Here is a 12,544-nt window from a genome sequence, read left to right on the forward strand (position 1 = left end):
ATAAGACTTTCCTACAAAAAAAATTTTAAATCTTTAAACACTAAATAAATAAAAAATGGAAAATAAGGATGGTGAGATATTTGCCCTAAAAGCAATCAATGGTTGATACAGTTTCAGTGTTAGAAAGAAGGTCCTGCAAGTTGAAATTAATTTGGAAAAGACATAAACATATACTCACACATGTATGATACGGCATTTGAATCCCAATGAGAAATCGTTCATCCTCACTTGTTAAACATGGCAATCCAAGTTGGACAACAGGAAAATGCTGTGGACCGAGTGTTTGTGTCCCCCCAAAACTTATATAGATCCTGAAGCCCCAACTCCCCGTGTGACGGTATTTGGAGGTGGACCTTAGGGAGGTCATTAAGGTTTATGAAATGACCCCATGAGAGTTGAGCCTCCATGATAGACCTAGTGCCCTTCTAAGGAGGACAAGAGTGAGCAGCGGTCTCTCTCTGTGCCGTGGAAGAACTCAGGGAGAAGGCGGCCATCTGCCAGCTAAGAACAGGGTCTCCCCAGAGCCGGACCTTGCTGGCTACTTGGTCTCAGGCTTCCGGCCTCCAGAACTATGAGAAAATCAGTTCCTGTTGCTTAAGTCATCGAGTCTATGGTATTCTGTTAGAGCAGCCCGGGCAGGCTAATAAAGAAGACGTGTTATCTTCCTAAATTAGCTAATTGCTTTATCAAGCCATCATTAAATATTAATAAATTTTGACCTTGTTATCTAATGTTGGGGACTCTCAAGGAAAAAGATAAAATACGAAAAATGCAATATGCCTGAGATGTTTCTAATAATGTCGTTACAAAAGCCAAAGAAATAAAAATAATATTAATTCCAAATATAATTAATTGCAAACTATTGGTAAAATATTGCCTAGTTATAGAAAGTGAAATTTTGATATCAATGGCAACATCAAAACATAAAATGTAAAAATATGCTATTTATGTGTATGTTTTTTGAAAGTCTAGAAAGGAAAGCACAAATTATTAGTACATGTTAGAATAATGAGTGATTTAATATTTTCCTCCATTCTTCGGTTTATTTTTTATGTAACTTAGAGAATTTGCATGTTTGCTGTCTGAAGCCTGTTTGATCTCTGTGTCTGGCTGACCTCATTCAGTCAGCCATGTGCCTTAGATACTTTCTGTTTAGATTTTGGCACAGACCCAACCCTCTGGTACAGTGACAGAGGTCCCTTCTTCTAGAGGCAGAGAGGTGGGAAGCCAAATTGTTGTCGGCATTGGGGTTCTTGGGTTTCCAACACAGAAATGGATAGAAAACCCCAGCGAAATTTCCAGACAGATTTTATTAGGCTTATGCTTAAGCGCTAGGGAGGCAACACAGGCAAATGTCAAGAATGTCTGAGCTGGTTTGAGTGCTGGCTCCGCTTGTTTGCTTTTGAAGCTGGGGACTGCTGTGTAAGTGGGTTTATGCAGAAAGGCAGGCTGGCAGAATTCCCTTTTCAGGACCCGTCACTTCCTTCCTCAGTTGTGTTGCTTGGTCACTATGTCCTTGCCTGGGCTATGGAGCAAGATGGCGGACTGCTCAGTCCTGCCCCCTTAGGGAGGTCGTGTAGAGGTCAGCTGAGCATGTGGGTCGATTTAAGCAGGGACGTCAAACGGAGATAAATTCTACCTCTGTGTTTGAGTCGGGAGTGGAGGGGTGGTGACATTTTTTGGCCTGTCAGCTTATCAAGTGTCCCTGTTGACCACCTGGTCTTCACTTGGATCCTGGCCACCCAGTATTTCCTGTTCCCAGGCTCTAGTCCCGTCGCCATCTCAAAATCTCTTCCCCACTATGCACTAGCTCTGTGATTCCTGACAGGTTATCGAATGTTCTCTCTAAGCTTCTATGACCTCTGTAAGACCATTTTCATACAGGTTTTGCTGACACCAATAATGTTTAGAAAGTAATGAACAAAACATTAGCAGATATGGACTATTTTGATACCCCCCCACCCCAGTTAAGGTCTTGACCATCTTATGCTTGGACCACTGCAATGAAGTTGAGATTGGTCTTCCTGACTCTGTATTCCCCTAACTGTAAGCCATCCATGTTAGCTCTCGGTGGAGTAATCTTCCCAAAATAGGGTTCCCACATCACTTGGTAGTTTTCTCTAACACTTACTATTACCTGGAGGGCCTGACTTTTAAGGACTCTGGAGTAGTGTATGTATACTGAATATATATATATATATATACACACACACACACATATACATACACACACACACATATACATATATATATATATATATATATATATATATGTATTCATATAAGCTCTTATTTTTTCTGCCTGTTACGAACAAGAACATTGGGATCATAATGTTTTGTTATGGTGTATCATTAAATTGTCACATTGTTAAAGCTTCTTATAATAGCTACCCGGTCACTTGAGCTCACTTTGGTCATGTTGGGGTGCTGCACCCACCATTCCAGTCAGATTTGCGTGGTGTGAGATTTTGCAGGCAATGTCCTGATGTCCTGACCATTTGGTGACCATAGGTGTTGCAAAAGTTCTCATGTAGTAAAACCATTGAAACTGGCAATTGGGGCAGGCACTGAATTATAATTCTGAATTAGAATACTTTTTACTCAGAAGTCTAGGCTGTGGGCACCCCAGCGCGGGCACCCCAGGCCCTGCGCAGCTTAGAGACAAAGCAGCTCTTGCCCGCCAGAGGCTTAACCAACGTGCTTTCATGATTCCAGATTTCAGGCCGCAACTGAAGAAAAGAGGAAATTAATGTCTTTGCATTTCATTGTTTCAATTTTAGCGAGTTGGGTGAATGGATCAATTAGAATGACACAATGTGAATATCCCACTTAAAGAGAAAGGTTTTTCTTTTTTTTATAGCAGCTTGTCATGCTAAAAAAAAAAAAAAAAATAGAACCACTGATAAACTTTGGAAAAATCTTTGTCATGTAGTTTCAGAGTCTTGAATTTCTTCCTACTAATTATTATTACTCCAGTGACCATATGACAGGGACTGTGACCTAAGTCTTTCATCCATTATAGCACATTCAATAACTGCAGGCGTTTAAAGCACTCTGGCATCTGTACTTGCTCCAAAGTGCATTCAATCCCACGGCTCCCTAGTGCATTAGATTTTATTAAAAGCATTCTGCTGCAACATCCACTCTTCCTAATTGGTTTATGGCTAGCCCCCACCTTTCAGGCAAATCCTAATTGCATTTTCCCACAAATCTAGTTGGATTTATGGTTCCTTAAATGCTCCATATTATTTATCACAGTAAAGTAGAGTAAAATTCTTAAGACGTTAAAATTTACAGTAGTTCTGCAAACGTGGGACCTACATAAGATTCTTAACAGGATTCTTGCTTGTGTTTAGAGTTATTTAGTCAGGTCACTGCCTCCTTTATGATTTCCAGTAATAATGTCTTTATTAGCTTTCCAGAGATCAATTCTATTTCACTGGATTTTTTATGTATAGAGTTTTAGAATTGCTTGGAATATTGGAATGGGTTATGTGTAAAATATTTTTTGAAATACTAGGTCCTCCTATAAGGTTTAAGTGATCCATTTGTATTTGGAACACAAAAAATATATCTCATCAGGAATGCGAGCACAGCAGACCATCTGCATAGAATTAGGTAAAGTCCCTGCTGTATTAACAGTTCTCACCTGCTATGGATAAGTTATCTAAACAACTAAGGAACAACCTGTAGGCTTCTTAAAGAGAAATGTGTTCATTCCTTGAAAAGTGTGGACAGTTAGAACTTTTAGTGTTGAGAAGATTGGAGTATATTTAGAAAGAAATAATAAGAAATAAAAGGAAAAAATAAATTTATGTTAGGATAAAACAAAGAACAGAGAGAAAGACGGATCATCTCAAACAAATTTCATTTCAGTTAAACAAGTGGGAAACAACATAAATATTAATAATTTAGTATCTAGAAAATATCAAAATGGTACTTAGCAGATGGTGAGTACACAAATATAAATAATGGTTGTAGCTGCATTTTTAAGGGGGGAATTGGGTCTCTCATCTCTCCTAGAGCAGCCAGGGGGCCCCCATCACCTACAGTGTCAGTGGGGATTACATGGGGGTGCTGCACTGCCACTCCAGCCAGCAGTAATGACAGACTCTTCCCCCTTCCTGCTGAGACAGTGTCAAAGGTTTTGTCATGGAGTCAGGAACTTGACTGCTTCCCAGCAGAAATGAGGTCACCCCCTCTGTGTGTGTTTTGGGGAGGGGAGCAGGAACTGGGCATTCCTCCCACTTGGGGGGCTGTCAGTGGGTGCCCTAGGGGTGCTGCAACCCAACCTTCACCCATTCAATGAGGATCTCTCTCTGCGGGGGTCAGCAGAGGTCGGGCAGGGGGCCGGGACCTCTACACCAAACTGGCAGGAATGAGATGGTACCCCCCCAAATGTCTGCCCGAGTGATGTCAGAGTAAACCAGCTAAAACAGAAGGCTTAAGACCCAGTTACAAAATAGACCAATACTCAAGTTTCAACAGAAAATCAGTCATCAATCCAAGAATCAGGAAGATCACAAAGCAAATGAGAAAAGAGAGTCAATAGATACCACTGCCTCCCCAGCCCCTGCGACCACCGTTAGACTCTGTGTCTATGAGTTGTGGTTTTTTTCAGTTGCCACTATAAGTGAGATCACACACTACTTGTCTTTTTGTCTGACTTATTTCACTTAGCGTAATATCTCTAGGTTCATTTATGTTGTTGCAGATGGATTTCCTTCTTTATTATGACTGAATAATATTGTATAGATACCACATTTTTTATCCACAAAAAGTTTAATTAAAAAACATAGAAATGACATATCTTCTGACTACTATTCAGTACTATCCAATAAGTTTTTACACACATGCACTAATGCACTGTAACTTTCTGTAAATATATAGGCACATTGATTTAATGTGGGTAAGTTTTCATTTTTTAGACTATGTTCTACCACGTTTGGGGGTATTAAAATGGTAACATGATAAGAGATGGTATTTTTTTAAAATGTAACTTCTTGGCAAAATAAAGAGTTGTCAATTCTTTATCAGTTCCCCAAAATGTGATTCAAGATCGACTGGTCCATGACTTGCGGAAGTCCAGGAATCAAAGCTGTCCAGTTTCCATTGTATGAATGCCGTTGAGAATGTCCTCCTTACTCAGCCTCCAACTCAGAGCTCTGCACAGAGGAGTTGTATACATGTTGTTATTCAATCATCAAATGAATTTAGCTGAAAAAGTTGGCTAATAACTCTTAATATCAGAAAAAATCTCGCCTTGTCAATGAGTAAGAGGAAACCGGGCTTCCCGGTGGCCCAGAGTGGCCGTCACTTGTGTAACTGTTGCTGGGAATGCTGTGCTGTCTGGCGGGAGAAACCCACACACCCACGCATGCCTTCGGGTTGCCTCCCTCCGCAACCGCACTCCAGAATTAGCCAGCTTCCTGCGAGAGTTCTCAATAACCCATTCAGTGCCTAGTGTTAGCCCTCAGATGTCCGTTCGATAAGATATATTTGTCATGATCTGATAGACTTATGATCCGGCATATGTTTTATAAATTTCTATGTTAGAATTGAAGTTTTTAGCCCTGGCTGGGGAGCTCAGTTGGGTAAAGTGTCATCCCCATACACCAAGGTTGCAGGTTCGATCCCCGGTCAGGGCACATACAAGGATTAACCAGCAAATGCACAAATGGGTGGAGCAATAAATCAATGTTTCCCTCTGTCCCCTGCCCCCCTCTCTAAAATCCATCAATAATTTTTTTAATTAAAGTTTTTCAAGGAAATATTAAAAGTTAACATAACTTAAAATATTGCAATACTACATACATTATTGGCTATTGTGTCCATAGTAACACTTAAAAGTGTAATCATGTTTTTATTAAAGTAATGAGTGATTAGTACTTACCTCTTTTCTTAAGCAGGGACTTTAGGCTTTATGTAAGGAACTTTAATTTTCTGCAAAGCTCACTAATCACTTTGAATTTTGTAACCTAATGAATTAGTTTATATGTACCAATAAATAATGTACATTTAAAAGATGTACTCAATGTGAGTAACTCAATAGAAAATATTTCTTCTTTAATAAATATCTCAATTTGGGGGATGGAAGATTCTCATGTAATCTATTCTAGTGTTATTTTCTATATCAATAAATTCATATTATCAAGTGTGTGCTATACACATAGTAGATTACCATTTTTCTTTTTTAAAGTGTCATTTATCTTTAGTGAATTGTATATCAAATTTTTGCAGTTTTGTTATTAATATTTATTTTTTGTTATTAATATTCTTAATGTGAGAAAATATCCTACCATTTTATGTATGTAGAATAAGGGAGATATTTTAAATTTATCACTTCAGTATTCCGCCAAGTAAAATCAGATCTGAGATTAGAATTTGCAATTAGGACACTTGAAGTTTTAACACTTTGAACTTATATGACTTTATTAAAAAAAATTTTAAACTAATGTTTAGGCTTTTCTACTTTATAAAGTGGTATTTTAAAATGGCATTTTCTAGGAATGCTTTCTAAAGTAGCCTGAAATAAAGACACGTAGTGATTAAAAAATGCTTTTCTTCTCCAGAGGTTTGTATTGGTGAGGTTTTTGTTGTCCATTGTTAGTAACTTGGTATTTATCATGCGGACTAGTTTATGCTGACCAGTAATTACGGAAAACCAGACTTTTCACTGTGTGTGCTTCCATTGGTTTTAAAACCTGGCTTCTCTTCTGTTCCCTCTGAAGGTGAGAGGTCCCCCTGCCGCAGGAGCGTTTAAAGAAAGACCAACCAAGCCCACAGCCTTTCGAAAATTCTATGAGCGGGGCGACTTCCCCATTGCCCTTGAGCATGACTCGAAAGGAAACAAAATAGCATGGAAGGTAAGTCAGGGCGCAGCGGGGGCCGCCAGCCGTGCTCGCCTATGTGACGCGTGCCCGGCCAAGCACCCTGGGCGGACAAGTCAATCAACCCGAGCCATCTCTCAGCACAGGGAAGGTGGTGGGTGAGCTCTTAGAGGAAGCCCCCTGTGTCAGCTGTCCACCTGCACTGACAATTAAATTATAGCCCGCACAAAAGGCAAGGATAGGGTTGCTTCAGCTCAGAGAATTGTCTGGTGCCCAGTCCGTCCCTGTGTTCATGAGAGCCGGGCAGCCCAGCCTGTTTTCCAGGCCGCCCATCAAACGGCGGGCTCGGGGGCTGGGTACGGACAGCCAGCGACATTCATCTCCCCCGGGTTTCACCTTCCTGCAGGACACTTCCAAATGGAAGCTTTAGTTCCCTAAACGGGCGGGTCAGGCCCCTCTGAGCCCCAGACGAGCAGAGTGGAATAAGAAAGAGGGCAGGCTCTCGGGCGAGGTCCCCTCCTCTGTGTGCAGCAGGCACCTTCGCCAGACACGGGCCCTGGGAGCAGGTGACCTCAGCCGCCAAAACCATTACAGCCCCGGCACCTCTCTGACAAAAGGTTAATTGGCTTCAAAATAAATGTATCGCCTTATGGCTCCATTCTAATATGGCTGTGTTTCTTTGGAAAAAGGCTCCCTGATGCTGTTTGTAAAAACTTGCCAGTCACTTAACCGGAGAAGGTTGTTACATTTAATTTGAAAAATGAAAGCTGGTCTCTAACCAGCTTCTGCTACTTAATTATTTTTGTTAACATCGACTTGGTTTTGGGTGATATGTATCAGCTGAAAGGGCTCCTCCTCCTAGAAACAAAAAAGTGTGGCACACTTGTGAGTATCACGTCAGGTTAAGGATTTTTTTTGGCCAATTATCATTTAAATTAAGCATTGACCACATTGACCTAAAACTATCACAGTAGTGTCTAGAGGTGAACGTAGAATATGTTGGTAATTACTAACAGATACATTTACATTGAAAGATAAAATGATCAAATTGAAGAGTTCGTGAAAGTATCTAAGAAAGATTCGTTAAAATTACACTCTTGCCTGACCAGGTAGGTGGTGGCGCAGTGGATAGAGCCTCAGACTAGGACGCAGGGGACCGAGGTTCAAAACCCTGAGGTTGCCAGCTTGAGGGCGGGCTCACCTGGTTTGAGCAAGGCTCACCAGCTTGTGCCGAAGTTCACTGGCTTGAGCAAGGGGGTCACTCAGTCTGCTGTAGTCCCCCGTCAGGACGCGTATGAGAAAGCAGTCAATGTACAACTAAGGTGCCGCAATGAAGAATTGATGGTTCTAGTCTCTCCCTGTCTGTCTCTGTCTCTGTCCCCCCCACAAAAAAATTACCCTCTTTCTTTCTTTATCAAAAAACTGAAAGAATTGTTTGCATTATTTCTAGTGTATCTTTAAGCGTTTTCATATAATTATCAAGCATTTCTTGAGCGGACAGCTGATACTCAGTTATAAAACTTAGAAAGATTACAGATTCTTTGGCAAGAGAATTTTGTTGTAAATTGTTAGGACAATGAAGATCGTTATTCTCATGCTTTTAATTGTCTCTATTACAGTGTGAAATTTGTTGTGTGAAAATGTGCATATAATAAGAAAAAAATTGCAGGTGTATAATTAATTAAGATGTTTTAGTCTTAGACAAGTATATATTCCCAACACTTGGCTGTGATTTTGAGGTTTATTTATATATGTTACATATGGATTTTAAGTTTGTTTGTCTAGTTACTGTTTCATACATGATAATACAGTGCAGGTTCTTAAAACCTGACTCCTTTTGAGTTAAAAGAATATTTCATATTTCTTTATAAAAAGTGAGTAGATTTGGTCTTTTAAGTAATTAGAGCACATAAAAATCATATCAATAAGAATGAATTCATAGATTTTTTTGACCTGTTCAAATAATCTTATGAGTAACTTTTAGAAATGTCAAGAGACTAGAAAAAAATTCATCTTGAAAATAATGTATGATGAATCATTTTGCTTTATCTTTGATAACCCAGCAGTCAGGAGTATAAACTGCTTTTCTTTTTTATAGCTATATTAATCCTTTTAAGCTACTGTTGACTATAGTCCTGACTCAGCAATCTGAAACTTGAGAACAAAGAGGAAGCAATTTATTTGCTGCCACTGGTAGAACAATAGCGTTCATTTAAAGAAACATCTCATCCTATAACCCAGGGGTAGTCAACCTTTTTATACCTACCGTCCCCTTTTGTATCTCTGTTAGTAGTAACATTTTCTAACCGCCCACCGGTTCCACAGTCATGGTGAGTTATACAGTAGGGAAGTAACTTTACTTTATAAAATTTATAAAGCAGAGTTACAGCAAGTTAAAGCATATAATAATCATTACTTACCAAGTACTTTATGTCGGATTTTTGCTAAGTTTGGCCGAATAAATCTTTATAACACAACTTACTATAGTTACATCTATCTTTTTATTTATACTTTGGTTGCTCCGCTACTGCCCACCATGAAAGCTGGAGCGCCCACTAGTGGGCGGTAGGGACCAGGTTGACCACCACTGCTCTAATCCGTAGGGGTCTCTCTTTGAAGCCTTTGCTAAACACATTTCCACTGTGCTATTTTAATACTGAGAATAAAACATTAACATAATTAGGTATAGGCTTCATATTGCTATTTACTCCTTGGCACGTTCACTGTGGTGACAGCCAGGTACTTGGTAGGAGCATAGGACTCTTCTTTAAGGGAAAGGGTCTTGGATGTTGATGGAAGAAGGGACCCCCAATACACCCCCCCACACACACACACACCATGCACACAGTCACGCCCGAATTCCCGAATTCCTGTGCTGCACTTCCCATGCGGACAGAGTGGAGGTGCCTGGCCAGACACGTGTCTCCATTCATGTCATAGTACGGCCCTCATCGTAGACTCCTCAGTAGCTGTGCTTCCCCCCAAATACTCCTGGTCCCTTCTCCATACTCCTTGTGATACCCCCAGGACACCAAGGACCGGAAACGGGGTATTAGTGAATTCAGGGGTGAGGAGGCCCGTGACTCTGCAGAGCCCAGCAGTCACGGCCCCGAACCACGTCGAAGGCAGGCCAGCCTCCCGGCTCCGTCCCGTCCGTGAAGCGCCGATGGGAGACCCCGCCCAAGATGTCAAATCCCTCCCTCCTCGTTCTGGAGGCGCTGGCGGATCGCCGCCCTGTCAGCAGTCACCGCAGAGTCTTGAAGTAACAAGATTCCATAGTTGTGTCTTCTATGACCCAGTGGAGTCAGAAAGCAGGAATGAGACTCCGAGATGGTCGACGTCCTTGCACTTTTAGGTTTAGACCCACATCCTGAACCCACATCACGGTTTAGTGCGCGCAGGAGTGGCCATTTATTTTATCCGCCGAACCACAGGGCAGGCCGACCACCACGAGCGGCGCCGGCTGGTCTGTTCCTCGCGGAATCTCTGGCGATCGGAGCGGCGCGTGGTGCAGCTTTCTGCCACGGTGGAAACCCCATCTGCACTTCATACATCACGGCTAACCATATGTGGCCATTAAGCACTTGAAATGTGCCCAGTGAGACTTGAGGAACTGAAATTTTAATTTTAATTAATTTTAATTTAAATGGCCACATGGTTACCATATTAGACAGTGCTGCTCTAGATTAAGATAATGGCAGTGGATTTTTTTTTCTTTCTTGTTTTTAAATGCCTGAACCGGCTATCTGGATAGATGACTCTAGCTATGTGCAAATGACTGTTCAGATGAACTGACCTGGGCCTTTGTGTCATGGCTGTCTATGCTTCCAGTCCTTGGTAAATGCGGAAGAGTTACACGACCCATCTGTAGGGGAATTTCCTCTGTTCTCATCAGCGGCAAGATGGATGGGTCTGACCTAGAATATGAAACCCACCAGGCAAACTCTGCCATACGCTTTTATTTTTAAATATTCATCTTCTATAGATAGCGAGGAACTCGTGATTGGCAACGGTTAAAGTCATGAAAACGCACCGTAGTTACTTTACAATTCTCAGTCTGCCCCCTTGTCTGCGTTCCTCCGGCTCTCCGAACTCACAGGAAACGTGCCTGTTTCGTGGGTGGTAGTCTCCCCGCCCAGAGTGCAGGGGACAGAAATGGCGACGCTGACAGCCATCCTGACACCTCACGAAGCTGATCATCAGCAGGAGCAGTGGGCATTTAAAAACTGTTTGAGTTTCCTCATCTTACATTTCCCCTTTTTTCCCCAATTTCCTGTACTCCTGTAATGTGACAAGGACACTGAGGAGCGTGGAAGTGGGTCTTCCCTGTGGGCATTCTGGAGGGAGAAGGAATGTCACACAATCTTGCAAAGTTTTCCGTGTGCTGTCCCCACCTCTTCTGCCCGCAGGCGGGGTGAAGGGGAAGCATTGGTGTAGAAGGTGGCCCTTCGCAGGAGTGGAGTTTTTATATGCACCTTAAAGCATGAATTGTAGGGAAATACGAAATTATGCGGGAGTTACACTGCTTTTCTGTAAACTAAAGGCAGTCCCAGGGTTACGAATGAGATAGGTTCTGTGGGGTTGTTCTTAAGTTGAAATTGTATGTAAGTTGGAACAGGTACAATTACCTATTGATTGCCACTTAGATGTTTTTCTTAACAGTAGTATATTTATTTTTTCCTTTCTCTGCTCATAAATACTTAAACATTTTCAAATACAACCCTAACCAGTCTTGGGTGATGCAGAAGGTGACGGACTTGTTGGAGAGGACGGGACTGGTGTTGAGAGTCAGGGTTTGATTCCGCGGCTGGGGTCCGTTTCTCGAAGTCGGCATCAGGGAGGTTTGTACAGAGCTTTTCTTTTTCTCATCACAAACGGTCCTGTATCATCTCGGGCCTTCGGTAACTGCACGGGAAACTTTGGTGAACCTCTCTGTGTCGGGATCTTGCTCCTCTAACTTTGCCATTCCTGGTCCAGTGAGACGAAAAGCATCAGCTGACTCTTTATAGAAACTGTTTCCAGTTCTGGAGTTTCTAGGTCCCTGTTTTCTTCCCTAAATGCTGTCATCTGTCTCTAGGTCCATGAGGTCTTCACTGGCTACTTCTTTGCCACGGGAGTCGAGTAACTCTCTGATATCATTTTCAGTGGTGTCCACCTGCAGGTGATGACCCGTAGCCCTCATGGTGCTCTGTCCGTGAGTACCAGGTGTACGAAGTCAAATGCTGTCACTTGGGGACGTCCTCGCCTCCACTCCCTCTTCCCAGTCAGTTGAAAACAGCCTTCAGGCCCCGTTTCCTCCTCCTCCCCCCTCGCCTCTTCTTTCTGTTTATCCTCTCGGCCTCTTCCTGTCCCTGCCTCCTCGGACTTCCCCTTACTCCTTCTTTTCCTCCTCTTATTACTTCAGGGAACCCATGTTCCCCCTCTCGCTTTTCCAGGGTCAGTTCTGGAGAAGGGAGCCAGGAGTCAACCTGAGTGTTTTGTTTTGAGCGGGAATCTGAGGTCATGTGCTGTGGTCACCCAAAGGAACTTGAGAAATTGTCATCGTTACCTACACAGCTAATGAGAAGCACAAGTATGAATCACAGGCACTGTGTAAATGAGCATTTTTATTATAAATTCTGGTTCTGTTTCTATTATAAATTCCATTGTTTAAAAATAGTACCGGAACACAAGTTATTTTTAAATAACCACTTCTATACAGACCTTGGGAGAAA

The 12,544-nt window shown here is 42.0% G+C and overlaps 1 protein-coding gene across 2 annotated transcripts in view; it reads left to right on the forward strand.

Annotated features, from left to right (window-relative positions):
* Nucleotides 1–12,544, forward strand: part of PACRG (parkin coregulated) — a 469,671-nt gene that overhangs the window by 53,775 nt on the left and 403,352 nt on the right. For both annotated transcript variants that reach the window (XM_066371685.1, XM_066371686.1), the window contains exon 2: nucleotides 6,732–6,866. In XM_066371685.1, the coding sequence (XP_066227782.1) occupies nucleotides 6,732–6,866 (135 nt within the window). The remainder of the gene's footprint in view (nucleotides 1–6,731; nucleotides 6,867–12,544) is intronic.

The sequence above is a fragment of the Saccopteryx leptura genome, chromosome 3 (genome assembly GCF_036850995.1).
Source record: "Saccopteryx leptura isolate mSacLep1 chromosome 3, mSacLep1_pri_phased_curated, whole genome shotgun sequence".
In the NCBI taxonomy this organism is placed as follows: Eukaryota; Metazoa; Chordata; class Mammalia; order Chiroptera; family Emballonuridae; genus Saccopteryx; species Saccopteryx leptura.